Source organism: Lissotriton helveticus, chromosome 8, assembly GCF_964261635.1.
Source record: "Lissotriton helveticus chromosome 8, aLisHel1.1, whole genome shotgun sequence".
NCBI classification, from domain to species: domain Eukaryota; kingdom Metazoa; phylum Chordata; class Amphibia; order Caudata; family Salamandridae; genus Lissotriton; species Lissotriton helveticus.
Window position 1 is genome coordinate 1,190,824,480 of NC_136069.1, and position 23,701 is coordinate 1,190,848,180.

General features: G+C 43.8%; 1 protein-coding gene across 5 annotated transcripts in view; it reads right to left on the reverse strand.

The window, feature by feature from the left end:
• Positions 1–23,701, reverse strand: part of LIMS1 (LIM zinc finger domain containing 1) — a 367,628-nt gene that overhangs the window by 151,086 nt on the left and 192,841 nt on the right. Inside the window, exon 1 of one of the 5 annotated variants that reach the window (XM_078658135.1) lies at positions 18,347–18,623. The exons of 3 other annotated variants lie outside the window; for them this stretch is intronic. In XM_078658135.1, the coding sequence (XP_078514261.1) occupies positions 18,347–18,453 (107 nt within the window). In that variant the 5' untranslated portion in view covers positions 18,454–18,623. Of the gene's footprint in view, positions 1–18,346; positions 18,624–23,701 lie in introns of those variants that run through there. One more of the 5 variants, XM_078658134.1, reaches the window with a different exon arrangement.

Consider the following 23,701-nt stretch of genomic DNA (forward strand, 5'->3'; position numbering starts at 1 on the left):
GTGAACCACGGCTGTCTTGCCCACGTGGGTGCTACTAGTATCATGGTCATTGAATGTTGTTGCAGTTTCCTGACCACTAATGGGATTAGTGGGAGAGGGGGAAAAGCGTATGCAAATTTGTTGGACCAATTTATCCATAACGCATTGCCCTGCGACAGGTGATGTGGGTACCTGGACGCGAAGCTTTGGCATTTTGCGTTCTGATGAGTGGCAAATAGGTCTATCTCTGGTTGTCCCCATCTTTGGAAGAATGGCTGCAGTATTTGTTGGTGCAGTTCCCATTCGTGTATTTGTTCCGACTGTCTGCTTAAGATGTCTGCTATCTGGTTTTGAACTCCTGGTAGGTGTTCGGCTAACAGATAGATGTTTTGAGGAATGGCCCATCTCCAAATCTCCTGTGCTAGTCTGGATAATTGGAGAGAGTGCGTCCCCCCCTGTTTTTGAATATAATACATTGCTGTCATGTTGTCTGTTCTGATCAGGACTGCTTTGTGGATAACATGTATCTGAAAGGTTTTCAATGCTAGAAACACTGCCAGTAGTTCTAGATAGTTGATGTGCAGTGTTTTTTCCTGCACACTCCACCTTCCTTGTACTGTGTATTTGTCCATATGTGCTCCCCATCCGGTGAGCGATGCGTCTGCTGTTATTGTCACCTGTGGAATTGGCTCTAGGAACGACCGCCCCTTGGTAATGTTTGTTCTGTTCCACCACTTCAGAGAGCGGTGTGTGCGGTCGTCTACCAACACCAGATCCGTAATCTGTCCTTGAGTCTGATTCCACTGTGTCGCTAAGCATTCTTGTAGCGGACGCATTTGTAGTTTTGCATATGGTATTAGCAGTATGCAGGATGACATCATGCCTAGTAGCTGCATGAACACTCTTGCTGTTAGTGAGTGTTGTGGCTGAAATCTCTGAATGATTGTAAGCATTGCTTGGACTCTTATTGGGTTGGGGTACACTTTGGCTTTTTCTGTGTCTATGGTAGCCCCCAGATATTGTTGAACTTTGTTTGGTTGTAGGTGTGACTTTGTGTAGTTCACCGTGAACCCTAGCTGGTGTAGTAGCTGAATTGTCTTTTGTGTGTGTTGCAGACACTCCTCTTGCGACCTGGCTTTTATTAGCCAGTCGTCCAAGTATGGGAAGACATGAATTTGTTGTCTTCTTAGGTGAGCTGCTACCACTGCCAGGCATTTTGTGAACACCCTTGGTGCCGTCGTGACACCAAATGGGAGGACTTTGAACTGATAATGTTGTCCTTCTACCACAAACCTGAGGTATTTCCTGTGGGCTTTGTGAATAGGGATATGAAAGTAAGCGTCTTTTAGATCCAGTGTAGAAAGAAAGTCCCCTTTCTTCAGTAAAGGAAGTACTTGTTGGAGCGTGACCATGTGGAAATGTTCCGAATTTATGTATGCGTTGAGAGGTCTTAGGTCCAGTATTGGCCTTAGAGACCCGTCCTTTTTGGGGATTAGGAAGTATAGGGAGTATACTCCTGTTCCCTGTTGGTGCTGTGGAACCTTCTCTATGGCATGCTTTTCTAGCAGTGATATTACTTCCTGTTTTAACAGTGTCAGGTGATCTTGTTTCATTGGACGCTGTTTGGGGGGGATGTTTGGTGGTGTAGCTGTGAGTTCTAGGCAATAACCATGTTGGATAATTTGTCTTACCCACTTGTCTGATGTGATGTTTTCCCAGACAGGTAGGAACTGTGATAGGCGTCCCCCTACCGGTGTTATATGGTCTGGGGGAAGCTCTATGAAGTCACTGTTTTGGGGTTGGAGAGTTGCGGTTGTTGTTGTTTCCGCGACCTCTACCCTTGTTGTTGTTACCCCTGTATCCACCTCTAGAATTACCTCTGGGTGATGTAGGTGTAAAAGAGGTTTGCTGTTGGTTTGTACCTGTACTTTTGGATCCTCCTCTATAGGTGGATCTACGAAAGGAACCTCTTTGTGTCGGCTGCTGCAATGCTCCCATTGATTTAGCCGTTTCTGTATCCTTTTTCATTTTTTCTAGGGCCTCATCTGTCCCTGTGCCAAAAAGTGTTTTCCCATCAAAAGGTTGATTAAGTAACGAGGTTTGTACCTCTTGTTTGAATCCTGACACTCTGAGCCATGCATGTCTCCTTAGCATGATGCTTGTATTTGTCGACCTTGCCGCAGTTTCTGCCGCGTCTAGGGCGCACTTTATTGAAGTGTTAGTAATTAACTTCCCTTCTTGTATAAGTTGATCAGCTCTCTTTTGATGTTCTTTAGGGAGATGTTTGATGAGTGTTTCTAACTCATCATAATGCGCTCTGTCATACCTTGCAAGTAGTGCTTGCGTATTAGCTATGCGCCAACTGTTTGCCGCTTGAGATGCTACTCTCTTGCCAGAGGCATCTATTAGTTTAGACTCCTTGTCAGGAGGTGGCGCTTCTCCCGTAGATAAAGAGTTTGCTCTCTTGCGAGCGTTTGTGACCACTAGTGAGTCTAGAGGAATTTGTCCCTTAATGTATATTGGGTCTTTTGGAGCTGCCCTATATTTTTTATCAATTCTTGGGTTCAATACCCTAGCCCTCACTGGGTCTTTGAATATCTCTGATGTATGACTGAGAAGGCCTTTTAGCATTGGTAGTGTTCCTGATGTTCTTTGTGCAGTAGGTAGTGTCTCTAATAAGAAGTCCTGTACTAGAGGTTCTGTATGTAGGTCTACCTTATGAAATGTTGCTGCTCTAGTAATGAGTTGTGCAAACCCAGTATTGTCATCAGGAGGTGAAGGTTTTGAGGGATATGACTCAAGGTCGGTATCATTACCTGATCCCACATTATACTCCTCCCATGGGTCTGCCTCCTCTGGGATTGTGTCCTCATCATCCCCAGGGTGTCCCCCCTCCCCTGTGTCACTTTCTCCATCTGTTGTAGGTGTAGATGGACGTGTGGGAGGAATATCTGGCCTATTGTGAGGAATAGGCGAAGATGGTGTGTGAGGTTTGGGAGAAGGGGGAGGAGTTGTATTCGTCCCCATTGTTCTCTTCTTTGGATGAGCCTTGTCGTCCAAATGTTCATGTTTCCTCTTTTTAGGTAGCTCTGTGACTACCTTGCCAGTCTTTGGGTCAATAAACAAAGTCTTTTGTTTAGGATCCGTTCCGTGTTCCTGTGTCGGTACCGCAGTTTTCGGTTCCGAAAGGTGTCTTTTCTTTGAAATGTCCATTTGTATTTTCGGTGCCGAAGTTTTGTTCGGATCCGACTTCTTCGGTATCGAAGATGTCCCCGGTGTCGAGGGTGTTTTCGGCGCCGAAGCGTGCTTCGGTGTCGACATGGACTGCTTCGACTTCGAGCTTTCCTTGACCTGGTGCTTCGGTGTCGATGTGGTTGGTTTATCGGAACCGGAACCACTATGATGGGGGACCGAGTGTTTCGGTTTCTGTTTCGTTGCCGGGCTCGAAGGCGGGGCGTTGGAAACTTTTTTCGGTTGTCTGACCGGGCTCGAGGGCGGGGTCGACACCGTGCGGGGTCTGTTTTTCGGTAAAGGGACGTCGTCACTCACAGTTTGTTGGACGTCGATTTCCTCGACGTCGGACTCGTCCGCTTCTGACCCCGCCTCGTCGGCCTCTTCTTCCTCCTCTTCTGGGTGCTGGTCCTCGAACAGCTCCGGGATTGCTTGTGACTGCATTCTCGATACCTCGTGTCTTCGGGCTCGACGGTTTCTAATCGTCGACTTTGACGAGAACGCTGCACAGGCCTCACAGTCCCTGGATTCGTGTTCAGGGGACAAGCAGAGGTTGCACACTTCGTGTAGGTCCTTGTGTGGGAACTTAGCACCACACGTTGGACATTTTTTGAATGGAGTCCTTTCCATGGACCCCGGGCTGGACTACGTCGAGTTTCTCGTAGTCGTCGTCCTTCGAATCGCGTCGGTATGGAGTGAAGTCGCGTTCGATAACGATACCGTCGATTTGGAAAGGAATACGCGCCGGTTATAACCTTCTTTGTTGAAGTCGGTCCGGAGCGCTTCGATCCTCATCCGAACCCGATGGCGGAAAAAAACAATCTAAGGATGGAGCCGATGCCCATGCGCACCAACACCGAGAGGAGGAGTCACCTATGACGACAAAGACTTCTCCAGAAGAAAAACAAAGTGCAATCATCCGAGCCCAACACCAGATGGCGATCTATTCATAAATGTACCATCTGCAGCCCATATGCCTCGAACACATGATTCAGAGTTCTTAGTTCCTGTTTTGGCACCCAACACGTGGCTAGAGCCACCTTCTAAGCACTTGAAAAATGGAAAATTAACACGATTTTTAAGTTTCAAACAGCGAATTGACAAAAGGTCAGGCGAATGAACTAAGGCTGTCATGCTCAAGTCCTTTCATTACATAAAATACAATACATTTACTATATATGTATAAATTTAGGTGATGGCAGTGTAAATAAATGAAAAAGCTATTTAGAGCAATTTTACTAATAAACACATTCACCATTTATTTTTTGACAGTGCAAATATCCCATTCGAGTTTTTTACTCCAGAACAACAAAACTGAAAAGAGAAAAACACTTTTTAGTGCCCCACAGAATGCATGCAACATTTACTTTACACAGGAAAACAACTCTCCTAATAGTCACAATCTGTCTTACGTGCAACTATCTTGTTGCACAAATGGAAACCCTGCAATACTGGTTTCTGCTAAATAAGTTGTTAAAACATATGTGCATGAAGAAAAATGCCCTGGCGTAAACCATAAATGCAGATGTGCAGAGTGGAACATTCTATGTATTACTATTGCTGATACAGGGGAGGGGCTTCGTGATTTACTTGAGGATCAGCCTCTTAAGTCAGGGAGAATGAGTGAGAGGGAGTGTGTGAGTGTGGGTGTGAGTGTGTGGGTGTGAGTGAGTGAGTGAGTGAGTGTGTGTGTGTGTGCGCGCGCCATGACTGAGGTGAATAAGTAAGTGACGATGCCCCTCCCCTCAGCCAACAATGGGAATAAATAGAACATTTTACTCTGCACATCTAAATATAAGGTTTATGCTATGCCATTTTTCTTCTTACAGCATGGTCCCTCTGTATGTATGTTGTATGCAGATCCATAACATTTGCATATGCCATTTATTAACATTTTGCGTGTGTGTAGTGGTGATGACTCACTCGAGGCAAAGCCACGAGTGGGTCCTAATGCCCCTACTCTTCCCTCAACAATGGTAATAACTATCTTATTACACATTGCAAATCTGAATATATGGTTTATGGAACTCTGATCTTTTATGTGCAGTACTTATATAGACAAAACAATTAAAATTACCAGAGCTCAAGGGTTAAATCTGTGCACGAAGACGGAATCACATTAACTAGAACTTGCAAGAATGGGCACCGTATTTAGTTCTCTAAAGTGATACTAGAATGGAATCTGTGGCATCAAGTAGTGTCTGTCTCAAGGCAGCTATACAGTGAGTTTTTGGGTCACATTTATTTTCACTGATATATAACTGTATACCTTAAATCAGTTCTGAATTTGAGCTGGTGGTGACCACCGGCACTAATTTTTGGGGACAGGCACTTATTTTTCTTCATCTGACTTTTTTCCCAGACCCTGAGAGAGAAAAACATAAGAGAAGGAAGAGAATGGTGGCAAAACAGTGACAAAGAAAGAAAGCTGGGATAAAAAATAACTTTGAAGAGTGAGATAAAGGGGCAGGGAGTGTCTGGTGGTAGATGAAAGAGGCATGCAGTGGAATCAAGACTATACAGCTTTGCATTCTGCGCCACACCCTATGACATGGCAGTCTCAGGATAACTGTTTTCCAGCCCTTTTTCATTTTGCAAATAAAGCACTGCCTTAAATTCCAAACAAAAGCTCAATTTTTAAGGTTAATTTCATATAGGAAATTAACTCTGATCTTTTCTTAAGTAAAATGGTGTGACGGATTATAGAAAAGTCCTCACAAACAATTGACAGCAGGTTGTTTAAAATTTCTCTCTGGTTGCCATTTTCACATGCTACACTACCTCCAGGCACATACTCCTGTTGAAGTATGGCTTTTCTTTTCCAAGACCAGACCATACAATAACATTCAGTGAGGTTTTAGGCCCCCTACGGGGAAGACTTATTTAGGAAAATGTAGACATAATGAATTGCAACAGAGGACAGGTGGGTATTTGAGTTCATTCTGCAAACCAGACTTGATTTTTATGTTTTGTCTACAGCTGTTGTGTACACTTCTAATATATACACTGGGCTTTGGGTCAGCCCACTGCTAATCATTGGTAGGCTTTCTTGTCCATCTTAGTTGCTTGCTTCTAACTTGATGGCTTTCCTTCCTCTTGAGTTTGTCCATCCCATGGAGCATTTCTTCTTGACCATCCTTTCAAATGGATGACTTTTAGCCTTCTACTGTTTACATACAGGGAACTACTGTTTTCTTTTGCTTTCAGCACTCCATGGGAGAGCAGGTTTCTTGTTCATTTCCCTCACCAATGTGTGCTGCTTCAACTTTCACATTCCCACCCCCATGTTGCTCCCTCACATCCCAGCTTGCATGATGTTTCCAATATCCCCCCTCACTCCACAGACTCCTCTGCTGATCCCCAGCCCCTCCCTGCTCACCTGTGCTCGCTGGTGGTGTTGATTTACACCCCCACCTCTCCCGATACCACATTTTCTTTTTTACGGTTTAAGAGGGCCCTGCAGCAGCAATTTGCACTGGGCCTGCTATTGGGCCACCTCTTTATCTGGATGCACTTTTGCAGACCTTTTAATTTATTTTTTATTTACTGCTCCAAGATAGGCGTGAACTATATTAAATGATGAATTTAAAAAAAAATTGCCACTGTATTGTGCTGCAAGCATGCACATAATTCATTGTGTCTTAGCCAAAATGGCCGCTATGTGAAAACACATACGCTTGCATAGAGCACCATCTACGGCAACAAGCATTTATTAAGCCAAAACATCAGCTAATGCCTTTTAAAAGTGAGTCTGATTTGCTTTGCCCATGTGTGTCACATCTGCTGGTTGATGAGACCAGTTCTGGTTTAAATCTCTCTCCTATGGGCTAAATTATAGCTTAGTTAGAAAGTATCATCCAGAACGCTTTGCATTCAATTAACCATCCATGGCTCAATAATTTCCAATTAGCGCTTGGACGCTGAATGTGCTGGACTGTACATTGCTCTCACCTGACCCATATATGGTGGATATGATCCTAATCACCTCTGAGGGATTCTGCCTGCCGGATCCCATTGTGTTTAAGGAGCCCCGATGATCACCTTCACGTTTGGAGTATTTCACAGATAGCCTCAACATTTGAGGAAGACCTAAATGGGTAACTCACAGCCGAAATACTTTGCAGGTAACACCAAAGGTAACCAAATTCTCCTTGACCAATACAGAATCCGAATACACAGGGGTTTAAGCAGGGCCAGACCTGATGGGTCACAAAAAAGGGACTTTGAAATGGGTCTCAATCGGACTCTATATTCATATTTTAACAATGCAGGCAGAAACACTGATTAATTTATCAGCACTGACTGTAAACATGCATAAGGTAAACCAAGTCAGCAAATCAGTCCCTGATACTTTGCACATGTTTTACTTCATGGTGCGCTCCCTTGGAGTGCATGCACATGACATCTCATGGAAAGCATTCCAGTTTATATTTCTTTGGTCACGTCCCTTTGAGAGACCACCCCCGCCCTTTTCACCCCACTTAAAGCACTGCCAATCTACCATGATACAATATCGATGCAGCATCCTGCTATAAGGATGCACCATCATACGATACCACGGCATCAGCCTACTACACCACTGAGGCATCCTAAGATTTCACTGAAGCATCCTACTGAACCACTGCATCACCCTACTATACCACTGCGCTATCCTACTATAGCGCTGCATCACCCTACTATACCACTGAGGCATCCTAAGATTTCACTAAGGCACCCTACTATACCACTGCTCTATCCTACTATACCACTGCATCACTCTACTATACCACTGAGGCATCCTAAGATTTCACTGGAGCATCCTACTGAACCACTGCATCATCCTACTATACCACTGCATCACCCTATTATAACACTGCATCACCCTACTATACCACTGAGGCATCTTAAGATTTTACTGAGGCACCCTACTGAACCACTGCATCACCCTACTGAACCACTGCATCACCCTACTACACCACGGAGGCATCCTAAGATTTCACTGAGGCACTCTACTGAACCACTGCATCCCCCTACTATACCACTGCTCTATCCTACTATACCACTGCATCACTCTACTACACCACTGAGGCATCCTAAGATTTCACTGAAGCATCCTACTGAACCACTGCATCACCCTACTATACCACTGTGCTATCCTACTATAGCGCTGCATCACCCTACTATACCACTGAGGCATCCTAAGATTTCACTAAGGCACCCTACTATACCACTGCTCTATCCTACTATACCACTGCATCACTCTACTATACCACTGAGGCATCCTAAGATTTCACTGGAGCATCCTACTGAACCACTGCATCATCCTACTATACCACTGCATCACCCTATTATAACACTGCATCACCCTACTATACCACTGAGGCATCTTAAGATTTTACTGAGGCACCCTACTGAACCACTGCATCACCCTACTGAACCACTGCATCACCCTACTACACCACGGAGGCATCCTAAGATTTCACTGAGGCACTCTACTGAACCACTGCATCCCCCTACTATACCACTGCGCTATCCTACTATACCACTGTATCACCCTACTACACTACTGAGGCATCCTAAGATTTCACCGCAGCATCCTACTGAACCACTGCATCACCCTACTACACCACTGCATCATCCTAATATACCACTGCGCTATCCTACTATTCCACTGCATCACCCTACTGTACCACTAAGGCATGCTACTGAACCACTGGATCACCCTACTATACCACTGCTCTATCCTACTATATCACTGCATCACCCTACTATACCACTGAGGCCTCCTACTATACCACTGAGGCATCCAACTACACCATTAAGGCATCCTAAGATTTCACTGCAGCATCCTACTGAACCACTGCATCACCCTACTATACCACTGAGGTATTCTACGATTTCACTGAGGCACCCTACTGAACCACAGCATCACCCTACTCTACCACTGCGCTATCCCGATGGTGTCAGAGCACTGTACAATAGAACCAGTTACGTTACATGAGAGAACTGTTACAAAAATGGAACAAACAAAAATAGCAGGCCATAGAATCAAAACAACGCAGGCAAAAGGAACACTATCAAACACAGCAAGCACAGAATGTACAAACAAAAATATAAATATATATGACAAATTTACAATGACTAAAGAACTTCCCGGTGGGGTCTGAGAAGGAGGGAAATGAGTGCATAAAGTGTCTTTGGAATAGAAGAGATTTGAGGTCCGCTTTGAAGATCTGGATGGAGGTGATGGCACATCGCAAAGGAGGAAGCGAGTTCCAGATTCTCACCGCATTACCTGAGAACGATTGCGCCATCAATATTTCCCTTTTGAAGGAGGGGGGCTCAAGCAGGAACTTTTCCGCATTCCGAGAAGGTCTTGAGCCTCCAGACAATTTCAGTTTATTCACCAGATAGCGAGGGAAGGAAGAGTGCTAAGCTTTGTGGGTGATGCACGCCATTTTGTAAATAGCTCTAGCCTCGATGGGAAGCCATCGGAGGGAAGACAGGATAGGAGTGATGTGTTCACTTCGTTTGGACCCTGAAATGAAGCGAGCTGCTGAATGGAGGACGGATTTGAGGGGGGAGAGGTGAGATTTGGGAAGGCCAGTCAGAAGAGAATTACAATAATCCAGTCTAGAGAGAACTAGCGATTGGACCAAGGTTTTTAGGTCATTCTCCGGGAAGAACCGACGAATCCCCCATAGAAGGCGCAACTGATAACGTGCGCTCTTGGCAATGGAGTTGATGTGTGAGATTAGGTTGAGTCTTTTGTCACGTATGACACCTAAGGATTTAGCGCAGTCAACAATGACGGGTTTACTGTTGAGTAAATTCAACTAATCCATCCAGGATTGAACAGGAGGCGGGGAGAGAGAGCTAGATAAGAGGAGGAATTCCGTTTTGGAGGGATTGAGAATGAGTTGGTGAACTAACATCCAGTTGTGAATAGAGTTGAGAGTAGAGTTGAGTAGTGAGAGATCATGAGAGGAAGACACCTTGAGGTAGATTTGGGTGTCATCCGCATCATCCTACATTACCACTGTGGCACCTACTTTATCCACTGCTCCATCCTACTATACCACTGCATCACCCTATTATACCACTGAGCCATCCTACAATACCACTGCGGCACCTACTTTAAACACTGCGCCATCCTACTATACCACCGCGCCATCCTACTATACCACTGCATCACCCTATTATACCACTGTGCCATCCTACTATACCACTGCGGCACCTACTTTAACCACTGCGCCATCCTACTAGACCACTGAGGCATCATACTATACTACTAAGGTATCCTACCATTCCACTGCATTACCCTACTACACCACTGCATCACCCTACTATACCACTGCATCACCCTACTACACCACTGAGGCATCCTAAGATTTCACTGAGACATCCTACTGAACCACTACATCACCCTACTATACAACTGTGCTATCCTACCATACCACTGCATCACCCTACTATACCACTGCGCTATCCTACTATACCACCCCATCACCCTACTACAATGCACCATTCCCCTATACTATTGCACTAGACTCCTTAACTACTGTAACATCCTCCTGTAGTACTGCACCATGCTACAATATCAATACACCATCCTGTTACACCAATACATCATCCTAAAATGCCAAGGCACCAAACATCCTTCTATACAGATACACCATCCTTCTAGGCTAATTCACCATCCTACAGGTCTAAGATGCAAGCCTACTAAATCAATGCACCACCCTCCCACACTGACACACCATTCTACTGCACTACTGCATTAACTTACTATACAAATCCTTCATCCGGTTAAGCATTCTTCTATACTAATGCACCATCTTACTCAAGTTCAAAAGTACTTTATTCGGTTAAAAAAACAGAGAATAACCATGAAAGTAGCATGTAAAATACTATTTACAATGGGTAGGATGACCATTATTTAAAATCACAGCAAAAAGACATATTAAAAGACATAAATACATCATAAGAATTAATTAATACAAAGGGTTTTACGACAGTTAAAAACCAATTTAAGAAATTCGGAGAGTGACGCTACCATAAAAACAGTTTCCATTTTTTGAAACTCTAAAAACGCAAGGCGGCATCTATATACATTTAAATCTTTAAGAATTGGGGTGATAAGTTTTCTACGATAATAAATATAAAATTTACAAAAAAATAAAATGTGAATGTCGGATTGCGGGGACACATCACATGGACAGGGACACAAATCTTTCAGCCAACAATTCATCTCAGGGAAAGATAGTAACCTAAAAACAATGTTGAGTCTAAACAGGGTTAAAAGGAAATGTTCATGGTTGGACATGTATAGAGATAAATATGGCTGTAGTTTCTCTCCAATTATGATCGCCTGGTGGGCAAAGACAGTCTTTTTTTTCACGTCCTCTAACCGTCTTTTTTCCATGAGGTGGTCGATACACAAGTTTTTTAGTCCACTTCTTGAAATGTGTACCATAGATAATGGGTCCTCAAAATATTGAACACAGCCCAGTTCTTCAAGAAAATTTCTAACATAACATATCCATTTAAAATTAATAATGTTATCATGTACTAGAACGCCCTTTAAGATAGCCCGGTTGACCACACATTCATCACTTGTCCAAACCCTGTGCCAAAGGAGAATCGGCTGGATCTTAATTATGTCAGTAATGTACACCAAACCCAATTCAGCATGGCATATAAAAGTTGCAATGCTTTCTGGAATGGACAAGAAGTGCCGTAAAAACGTATTTTCCACGGTTTGAATCGTACTGACATTAGAATAACCCCATAATCCAGAACCGTATATAGCTACCGCTATACAAGTGGCATTGTAGATGGTTAAAATTTCCCTTATGGGTTTTTTCCCCAACTTTTTTATAAAACACTTTAGGGCCATAACAGTTTTAGAAAACAACAGGGTTCTAGCATTAATTGCACTGGTCCATGAGCCACTTTCATGAAACAAAATGCCCAGATACGGGAAAGTAGAGGTCTTCTCTAAGGGATTGGAGTTTATAAAAATAGGCTTCAAATGCCTGCTTGTTCTTGTCCCACAGTACATAGAAAATGTCTTGGAGCAATTAATTTTAAGGTCCAAGCTAAGCATGAAACTATTAAAAGATGTAACCAAAGTTTCGAGTGCCATTGGGGTGCGTGCCATCAAGACTGCGTCGTCCGCATACAGTAGTGCAGGGACAGGTCTCCTTCCCACCATAGGCATATCCCTGCCCTCCTGCACTAGGCGAAGCTCCAGACCATTTATATATACTAAAAACAAAAAGGGCGCTAAAACGCACCCTTGGCGTACACCACGACCAATTCCAAAGTGTCTACTACATTCATCCTCCTTCCTGTACCGGACCGTTGCAGTGGCCCCAGAATATAAATCTCTCAGAAAGCATATAATAGCATTATCTACCCCCAGTTCAGCCATTATTTCCCACAGCTTATTATGGGACACACAATCAAAGGCCGACGATAAGTCGACAAAAGTGAGGTATAGACGTTGTTTTTTAACCCTTATATACTTCTGTTGTAAAATAAATACGTTTAACCCCTGCTCTATAGTCCCTAAACCCCTTTGAAATCCGTATTGGAAATCGCTTATCACCCCATTTTCTTCTGCCCAGCTTTGCAGCTTAACTAAAACCACTCTACCAAGAATTTTTATGGAGGAATCTAATAAAGATATTGGCCTGTAACATGTGCAATTCTGCCTATCTCCTTTCTTAAAAATCGGGACAATGATTGACGTAAACCAGGTAGGGATTAGGCCTTTCGCCAAAGCAACATTAAAAAGCTGGACCAGCATTGGCCCCCATAAATCAGTATTAGCCTTATAAAGGTCAGCTGGTATGCCATCGGGTCCAGCCGCCTTACCCCCCTTAGTTGCCTTCAGACTCGCAAGGACTTTGGGAAGGGTTACAACCAAATCTTTTGGTAGATCCATATTTACCAGCATGGAATCAGAACCTGTATCGGGCACTAGTTCAGCAGTCATATAGAGGGAGGAAAAATGAGCCACCCACTCATCTTCTGTAATGGCAATTTCCATGCACGCTTTATTATCATAAAGAAGCGGAGTATTTATAACCCTCCAGAAAGCAGCCTGATCCCTCGATTGTGACGCCGAACAAAGTTCATCCCATGCCTCCCTTTTTATCAGATCCTTCCTGTCTTTCAGTACTGTGTTGTAGTTCTTCCTTAATTCTCTGATTAGAGTTACATCCCGAGGTCTCTGATGAATTGCATGTTTAACCCCTTTAGTGCTAAGGCACCTCAGGGATTTCCATTGAATTTCCATTGAAATGAATGGGCACTCCATGACGAGTTACCCATGTCATTAGCATCCAAGTGGGATTGGTTAAGGCTTTAGTACACTTCTTATCAAACCATTTCTTATTAGTCTTTAGGCAATGTTTAAGTGTAACCCACAAAACCTCTTTAATTGTAGTAGCAATAATTTTAAAATGAGCTAAAATATCATTACTCTCTGCGTGTTCATCCAGGCAGATCAAAAAGCTATTCATACACGTATTCACCACTTTAGACAAAAAAATCATCCGGGACCACTTTACTCCATTTAAGAGTATAACCATTTTGGGTACCTAACTTCACATCCTGCGCCATATACTTAGAGCTTGGTACATTTTGGGATGAGACAAATAGGTTCTCCATTTCTACTGCCTGTGGAAAGTGATCACTTAATGCTAAGTCCATTAAGCTAGAGCTAGTCAATCTTCCAGCAGAGCTATTTGTACAGAGACTAAAATCAATGATAGTCGAGGCCCCCCTACCCACAAAAGTTGGAGCAAATGACGTTGGGTGGTGGGCTATCTCATTCGTAAACCCAAAATCATAGTTAAAAATCATCTCGTTGACTAAATCTCCAAATAGGGTATGTTCGAAATGCGTTAAATTAATATCCTGTTCCAACATCAGGCCGCATATACCCTTTTGACCCTTTTTTGCACAATGAGCAGTTAAAGTCACCCCCCCCCCCATAATATCATTACTTCACCCCTTTTTTTAAATCAATTTCAGATTGTATATCTTCAGTTAACATAGCTAGTACTTCCTTAATCATGCTACTTGGAAGGTTATTATAGAAATTTAAAAAGACAATCCTAAGACCCTTCCTTGTGTCTATCACTATCTTTTGGTAATAACTGGATCCAGGGGAGAAAGAAATCTTATCATATACTAACAAGTTAGATATATACGTTATCAATCCTCCCTTAGGTCTTCCATATGAACCCCCCACCGCAGGAGTAAAATTGGTTTTGTAGCCATTTAAATGTATCAGTGCAATGACCCAAGTTTCTTGTAGGGCTAAAATGGCTACACCAGTAATTACATCATCCCAGGATGGATTAAGGACTTTTTGTTTAATGCCTGCCACATTCCAAAAGACCACCTTACAAAAATCTTCTTTAGACAACACCTCTACTATATCCCCTGCTTGGCCACCCAGCCTCCCTTGTGTTATCGTGGGCTCCACTCGAATTTCGCGTGACACATCATGCCCCGATGAGTTAATCTCCCCCCGGCTTACAGGAATAGGTGGCTTAGATACCTCTTCCGCCTCTGGGAGTCAATCCACCATTTCAAGACAATCAAAACGATTATGGCATGGGGTAAGTGGGGGAGGAAATTGCTGATGTCCAAACCATCCTGGGTCCTGCCTTTGCGGGAAGAAATGAGGAATCCTCTCCCTACGTTTCACCACGGTCCACCCATCTTCATTCACCCCTCCCCATTGTGTATTATAATGATTCCTATCTACACCATTTCCACCCCTTGGATAACGGCTGTCCCTAGTCCAGCTCCATCTGCTATCCGGATGTTCCCCTTGAGAGTAGAAATAGGGTAATGCCCTAGCCATATCCTTCTATACAGATACACCATCCTTCTAGGCTAATGCACCATCCTACAGGTCTAAGATGCAAGCCTACTAAATCAATGCACCACCCTCCCACACTGACACACCATTCTACTGCACTACTGCATTAACTTACTATACAAATCCTCCATCCGGTTAAGCATTCTTCTATACTAATACACCATCTTACTCAACCAGTAAGCACCAATTCCAGTTATTCCTAGACGTTACAAACGCCTGTTGTAGTACCTGGTGTATGATGCACTTTTGTAACCGCTGCACCCCCCTCCTTCACTGCGTCCACAGTTTAATAAAGTTATTCTGCAACAAATGCAAAGGTTTAACATAAGTACACAAGCCTTATGCATGAAATAGGAGACCGACAAGAAAACATACAAAGGATCAATGAATAACACTGAAATAATTCAGAGAATAGACACAAAATGGACTTGTCTTTCTAAAGTGAGATCTTGTTGCCGCGCCATTCAGACACATGAAATGAAGGACAGGGAGGAGGGGTGATCTGCGCCCCACCCCCCTGCTGAAGTGATTTGCCCCGGGACCTTTGTGAATAGCTCACACAGCCGGGGCCCTTGCTTGCCTCGGATGGAAACATTTCCAAGGTGGAATGCGGAGTCGTATCCATGGTAAACAGCGCCTGCTGTCCTGCAGCGGTCAGTGAAAGGAGATATTGAACACGGGGCGCCTGCCAAGCGAAGGCACTGTTGTGTTTGTGGACACACGACACCCCAGGGTCTTGGTTTGTACTTTACAAAACAAAATGGCCCAGATCACAACATTCTTTGAGCATCTTACTCGTCGCTGAGGAGCGTGAAAGGCCGTCTATTCTGCGGACACTCACAGAAGTCCAAAGATTCAAACAAACGGGAACAGGAGAAATCTCACATAAGCAGGCAGAATTTACTACCGCATAAAATCTGTCATTTTCCCTAATAGTAAAGAGTAGGAGGTCCACCTGGGTGTTCCCGGAAAGATTGGGGTGGGGTGTTCGATGAGGAACCCTTTGCAAAGTTTTCGCTTGGCCTGTTTTCACAAACCATACAGGTACTTTTGACATCTAATTCGGGCACCTTTATGCCGAAAAAAACAGTTTAGGGACACTGCAAATAATACCAAACTCAAGTGGATTTCTCGACCTCGTAAAAAAAAAATGCAGATGAAGAAAAATAAAAAGCGTATGGATTTTGTAGAAAAACTCTTGGGAACTGGTTTCTTACATGTACATGCTGAGGTTTGTGGATTTGTGAGAACCTCCAAAAAGACAAATATACTGAACCACAGAAGCCCGCAAACTGCGAGCTGACTTGCGAATTTTTAAATAAAAGACCGACGAATGGCCCTCAAAGTAATTATGGCAAGGTAGAAGAGGCCGAGAATGCTCAAAGTGCTGGGCCCCGAGTAAAGCACAGAGTGAGGCTGGCTAGAAATAAACTGGCCTCCCCTGGGGGGTGGGAATCACCCCTCACTGCATTGTTCCTGCTGTCAACACTGAAACGGGATCCCTGCTTAGGCAGCAATGCTGCACTTCTTTCCTATGCAAGATCCGGAGGGGTCACCTTTAAGGGTGGGGGGGAGGGGTCACCTTTAAGGGTGTGGGGAGGAGTAGACAAAATCCGCCGTGGTCACTGCAGACCTCGCATTTTCCCAAGCCACATATAGAAAGTCCATATAAAAGCCTAGAAACAGGCTAACCCACAGGAGTAGTGTGCTCTAGAATTTGTATAGCGCTTTGAATACCTGAAGAGTCTGCAAGGCGCTCAGATGTGCAACAGATTCCTGGCTGCTCTCTCGGAGACGGAGGATGAAAGAGTGTCGGATAGTAAGTACTACCTGACAAAGTTGACGTGTACATGTCTTTGCTTGATTTAAGGAGCACTGACAAGATCCAATAAGCCTCTGACAGAAAAGTCTTCAGAGCGCAATGTGTTTTTTGGCTGGGCTGCTGCAGAGGTCACAAGTGCTTTTGTGGCATTCTTTTGCCTAAAGCCATTTCAATCGCCAAGAATTCCCTCAATGGAAAAAGGAAAAGCAAGATCTAACAGGCCGCGCAGAGATCGACACACATGCACACCCCTCCGAAACCAGGTGGCAGTTACAAGTGTCCCGCAAAAAAAGCCAACATACCCGCAAAATATGCGTTCCACGTATCTGGAAGTGCTTCAGACAGCTCAGCTGGTTAACGCATCTGCGGGGAAGTTCTGTTTAAAAACAGCAGGGTTGAATGCTGGTGGAGAAACGCAGCCTGTCATCCTTCTAAAGCTGATTAGGCAAGTATGAAAGATGAGAAGATCATATAACAGCTATTAACAGCGCCAGGGATCAACAAGTGTGTATGTTAATAGTGGTCATCTCTCCAAGCGTAACACAGCAGCAATTTGCAGTTATTACAGCTGCATCCACGGAGGGATTCAACATTACTGCAAAAGGGTCACTTCTGGGGGTTCAAAGAGCGCACAGGAAAGGTGGACTCTTCCTCCACAGGGTTCATGGTGGAGGTTAGTTACCATCACTGCCTGCCTACGGCTGACGCCGGCTGTGAAGTCCATCTGTTTCCGGTTACTCAGCTCTACAATTAACGTGCACTCATCGCCAGCTCCAAGAACAGTCACAGACGCCCCCTCAGCCTCGAGTACCGCAAGAGAGAGCAGTACAACCATCTCACGCGGTCTGGTAGCGGCTTGAAACCCGAATCTAGGAGTCATTTTCCATTCATGGTTTGCTTGCGGTGGCTGCAGCTCAACATTTCAAGCCCTGGGTGTTCATATAACATCCACAGGAGCTTAACAACTCCTAAAAGTTAACAACAGGACTAACGTACCCAAAACACAATTTCCCTAAATTAAAACGTGCGTCAGGGCTGGAATGGTGGTGACCCTGTGACATGGAGCCACCTGACCACCCTTATCCAAGCCCTGGCTTTACCTGCCTGCTTCTCTTATCCATTATAAAAGAGTTGCGGACACCCGAGGGGGGGGGGGGGACATACGTGGACACCCTACTCACATCTGCCGTGGGGCTACTTTGTGGTTCACGAGATGGCTCGGGTCACCATCTCGAGCCATCTTAGCACGACACGAAACTTTTTTCCAGTCTCTCCCTATCATTTTACAAATATAAGTTGAGTTCCTTCCCTCCACAGGTTTGGCCGAAGTAAAAACAAACTACAACTCCCAGAATGCACTTGCTACAGATGGACGCCCAGGACCAGTAACATGGCGTCCGGTGGGGTCGGGTCACCTGGCGCGCACTCACCTCAGCCGCTCCTCCGAGAAGCCGTGGAGCCCCTGGCTGTCGGGCCGGTCCCGCCTCCTCCGGTAGAGCCCAGACTGCGAGAGCTCCTTCAGCTGCAGCCTGTTCATATCTCCTGGGGACGGCGCGAGGCGTGTTTTTCACGTTTCTGCAGGGTGCGAAAACTGCCAAAATGCCTGGAGAAGGTATGTGCGCGCACACCTGCAGCAGCTGCGAGCTCTGCGGGGCACGGGAGCGGCCCAGCCCGGCTTCCTGTTCCTGGCAGGTACACACCCTCTCTGAAGGGCACCGCCGAGCCTCCCCTTATCACCGGGCCTCGCACCTCGGGCGGCCACGCCGAGGGGAGGGGAGGGGAGGGGAGCCGGCCCCAGGCCTTTGTCCCTCGCGGGGCCCGGGACAGGCCAAGAGTCAGCCGGGCCTCCCTCGGCCTCTTCAAGCCGTCAGGTAATGAGCAATGAACTGCTTCTCGCCCCCATTCATATTCGCAGCTTCAATGACACAGAAAAGACCCTTGTTGACAACATTACACATTTAAATGGCACCACTCAGGGCCGTGACAATGAAACAAAACGAAGCGCACACTTCGGGTCTCTTTCAGTGGGGTCTCAAGCCCTGTGACATCCCTCCCCTGCCCCTAATTAACCAGAAACAGAGCTTCAAAGGCCTAAATTGACCGCATCAGCCCATCCAATTGTGAAAGAAAGGATGTGCTCTTCCTGGAGGGGGGATCCATAAAGTGGAAAATGAAAATAAGCGTGGCTTCCTGTGACACAGGAAAAAGAAACTTGCCATGCAGTTGCGACAGTTTCTGTCTGTTGTGACGGGGCAATTTGTCAAAGGCAACTCAGCATTCTGTTAGATTTTTTAAAAGTAAGAAAAGGTTATGGAGATGTAGTACACGCAAGACTCTGCTACCTAGTTTCCCTTTACTGGACTGCACATTTTCCAACAATACTAATAATAACCGCATGATAATATAAAACGAACACAAAATGTATGCATTTCACGCCAAATCAAGTGACGTTAAGATAACGTGATTTCGGACAACAAATTATAAAGCTGCGAGAGCTGCAGAACACTATACTTTTCAGGGGAAAGGTAATATGTTGCTTTCCAGCAGCATTCTAGGACTCATAGTCTTAATATAATTCACTGAGACTATCTGCCTATAAATAGCAACAAGGTGGACGGCGGAAGTAAAAAAAAAAGTCAGTACAGTCCAGTGCAGCAGTATCGCACGACAATGGGTCGTTTTTAAGCAGCCTATAATGAGGAGGCGTTTCACAGCATAATACAAACAAACACTGGTGTATTTGCCTAAAACATGGACCGGTGTTAGTGTAATCGACCAGTATCTTTGACAGACGTCCGTGTCCACGATTAATGGGATACTGCCTTCCGAATGGTACATTGTTTTAATCTTTTGCTTGTTCTGGTAAACGCAAAAAAGGAGAAAAAAAACGGTCCCCGTTGTTATATCAAAGAAAACTGCCTTATTAAGATCCTGATTTTGGATTGATTCTGAGAAGAAATCCCCTCACACGCCACAATTACAAGTAACCCGGTTATGGCGGGGTGGAAACTCCACACCATTAAACATCACTACAGGATTGTAACATTTCATGAGGACCAATACTGTGTTGAACTCCGTGGGATGGAAAAGAACTAGAAACTGAATTTACTGACTGAATTCCACACAGAATTCCTAGTTCAGTGGGGTTTAACAGACACATTTTTCCAGCTGCTCCAAACAAGAGGTAAACACATGCCCATATTGAAGTTCTCATCCTTGACCGCACCTCCATTTTGTCCTTTTGTTGTCTTGAGGTAGTATAGGCTCCGGTAGGCACAAACTAAGAACGTGTACAAGATGGAGGCTCAGTGATGTCATTACTAGAACTATTAACCGGTTGGTGCCTCAAAAGTAATGTGGCTGTCCAAGTACTGGACTGGACAACCACTGTAGTGCCAAAAACCCCATCCAAATCAGATCTGAAACTCTCCACATTTTTCCTCCAGTGTGAAAAGGCTCAGCTGCACCTTTGATCAATGATGAATCCCACCATTCCACAGAAGATGGAATACTTTCTGCATTACTGCTTGCGGAGTTTGACCACTTAAGTTAAGGGTACAAAGGGTTTTCTCAGGAACAGAAGTGGAAAAGTGAGAAAAAAAATGAAACAGAAAAGGATCTTCTCTGTTCTTCCTAGCACATAATATATTTGAAGTAGTTGTCTCTTACTTTGGAAATAGCCAGTATATTTATATAGTAGTGCATTACTTATCCGAGCTATCCATCCAGGTGGTGGTGTCTGGTTCCCAAAGCGCACCATAGCCTACATTTCCACAAAGATGCTGAAAATGCACGGCTATGGGTCTGCCAATGTTGTGGAAAGCAGTGGTTTATCCTGTTGTGGTCCTTGGGCGTAGTGGTGGCTAGGATGAGTAAAAGTGAATGCCCCACAGACTGAACGGTAAGTCTTGGAAAGCCCTGCATTTCTTTCATTGAAAAGATATTGTTTGCACCCCTCAGAAAAGTTTTTGGTACAATTACTTTTAGCTCAAACCATGGATGCAAGCCTGATAGTTTTGTTTGATACGGGCTAAATTCTGAACACGCATTTGAAAGAGATAAGCAAATGAAGAAATGTAGACAGTCTATGTTAGTGGAAGGATTATATCCCGTACTAACGTTAGAAGAACCATCAGGAAGCAAGTGCACAGAGAAAAAGAAGAATTTAATGACTAGTTGTGACTCAGATGATGATTATCTGGAGGATGTGATGGAGCGAGATAGAAAACAAAATTTTGTTTAAACTCGTGAAGTCACATTTCCATAACATGAATAATAATATTAATGATTTGTGATATGTCGTGCTAATACAACTTAGATTAAACTTTACACATGGGGGGAACTAACATGTGTGCTCATAAACGTGCATAATTGTTGCATCTTTTTGTTCGTGCAAAATAATAAAATAATTTATTGTTTTCGTTTTTGTCATTACTAACTGCTGCAAACTTAAAAGAAGCATGTGCTTGTTTTGCTTTTCCTTGTCTGTGTGATGTCATTTCTACTATTCTAGGTGCATATAAGTCTCATGGAATAACGGAGACTGGTAGATATAAACGCTGCTTTATTTGTTTGCAATGGCTAGATAACATTTTGATTAATCGGGTGGGTTAATTAATTAGTAAATCTTGGGGTGGATACAGAATCTACATTATTTCTTACATTAATACTTTTCTTGTGTTTGTTTTATACTAGAAAGCTTAAGTTGCCTGCTTTTGGGCCTAGTCACTTGAGTCGCAGAAAAGAGCTGATATGTAATTCTGCAAAAGTTACGAGACGCCCATTCTGAATTAAAGCGTTTATCAAAGCTGCATTCACAAAGCAAAAGCTGACGTGTTGTCATCATTCTGTCGGACGTGGCCAAGGTCGAAAGTGAACATTTTGTCGGTCTTAACTTGGCATCCGCGGAAGTCTATGGACGCAGAGAGAGAACATTTATATACAAATGTTGCAAACCCAGGAAACTCCTGGTTGCATTCGGAAGAGACAATGGTCCTTAAGAAAATTGACTTGATGGAAATTTTGTAATGTGGGTGACATGTCACTTGTCACTCTCAGCCAATGGGACGTCGAAGATTTCTGAAAACTTTCCTTTGCGTAGTTTAGTTAGCGTAGAAAGGTATAAAAAGTCATGCCCCTAGGGATGGGCTGGCTGCTGCTTTCTGACTTTCCGATGAGGGTGAAGTGCTGTCGAACTTTGCGTGGAGCACGTAAGAATCCTCAAAGAACTTTACTTTAATTTCTATCTATTTAGCTCAGTTAGGGAATTAGGTTTTAGAAATGCTAAACTTTATATATTTACTTTAATTTTGATTCACTTGCTTAAATTGTATTTTACTTACGTTTCTTTACAATCATGCTTGCTTTATTGCTAATAAAATTCATTTATAAAATTATCAACTTATATACCATAATTTAGTAAATAAAATCTTACTTTTGACAAACAAGCTGGTCTTGGTTATTCAGAAGTGTAGGTTACTATTAGCTAGATCACGTCGCCAATGGTGGTCGTTTAAATGATAAAGTTTTATTCTAATGACAATATTCTTTTCGCAGATGTATAAAAATGTATATAGTTTGTAGATAATGTGTATATAGATTTAATCTGACCACCTGATTCAGTAGGCCCAAAATATGTCAGGTTTATAAATGGGTCCAAATTTTAGTATAGAATTTTGTTTATAGGTTATGAAGTTGGGTAGTGTTGTTTATGATATATTTTCTATAGGCCGCTGGATCAATTCTCTGGTAGCAGAAATTGATGGTTGCTAAGAGTAACCAAGGTAATATGGTGGTTGCTAAGGGTTACTAAAGTATTATGGTATGGAAATAGGATCGATGTTTTAACACATGTTGAGTTCGTTTTTCGTGCTATCTGTAAGCTATACCGGTATAGATTGTGTGGCGAGAAATTAGTCACGCAAATCATCTGTTCTGTTTGTAGTGATATCGCCGAGTATCACAATTGGTATCGCCGTATACCAGGAGTATTGTCGCCGTGCAATACAGTGTTGTCGCCGAGCAGCACAGTGTTAGGGCTAGGTGTGAATCTTGAATAGTGAGGGTTTTCTAAGAAATTAGAGCAGCATGAGAATAGGGACAAAGTGCCTTCCATAAAACTCACTGTGATGAGAGTATTAGTTATATCCGAGCTTGAGTGAAGGGTAAATTAGCGTCGGTGCATGATTATCTATAAACAGGTTAGAGTCCTGTACGGGTACATGTTTCATATCTATAAACAGGTGAGAGCCCTGTACGGATAACGTCGTTATTTTGCTAACGGTGCATGATCTCTATAAACAGGTGAGAGTCCTGTACGGATTTCATGTGTGTTTGAAATTAGGGAAATTTCAGTGTGAAAGTGCGAGTTTGAATTGTATTTTATGTTCAAGTGGAACTCTTAGAACTTTCACTTCGCGGTGGGTTCAGAGCAAAGCGAGTTCATAATTATACGTGTTAGAAGGGTGGGGTAAGGTTACTCTACTAACAATTGAATATTATCCTTAGTGTGAATAGCGCCGTCTATTCCGAAGTGTGGATACTTGAATGTATGTAAACTATCCTAAATAGTGAAACGAACAGATGTTGTCCTTATAGTCATTGTTAAGAATTAATTTACACTGAAAAGTGTCCTTAAAATGGCGCTGTGAAAAGATTTTGTGAAGGAGGGGTAAGCGCCAGTAGTGAGAAACGAGAAACTGCAGCTGCTGTGTACGTCACAGAGCCGCGCTGGGATTGGGTGACCTACGTCACTAGCTATATTCTGATTGGCTCTTGAGTCTCTG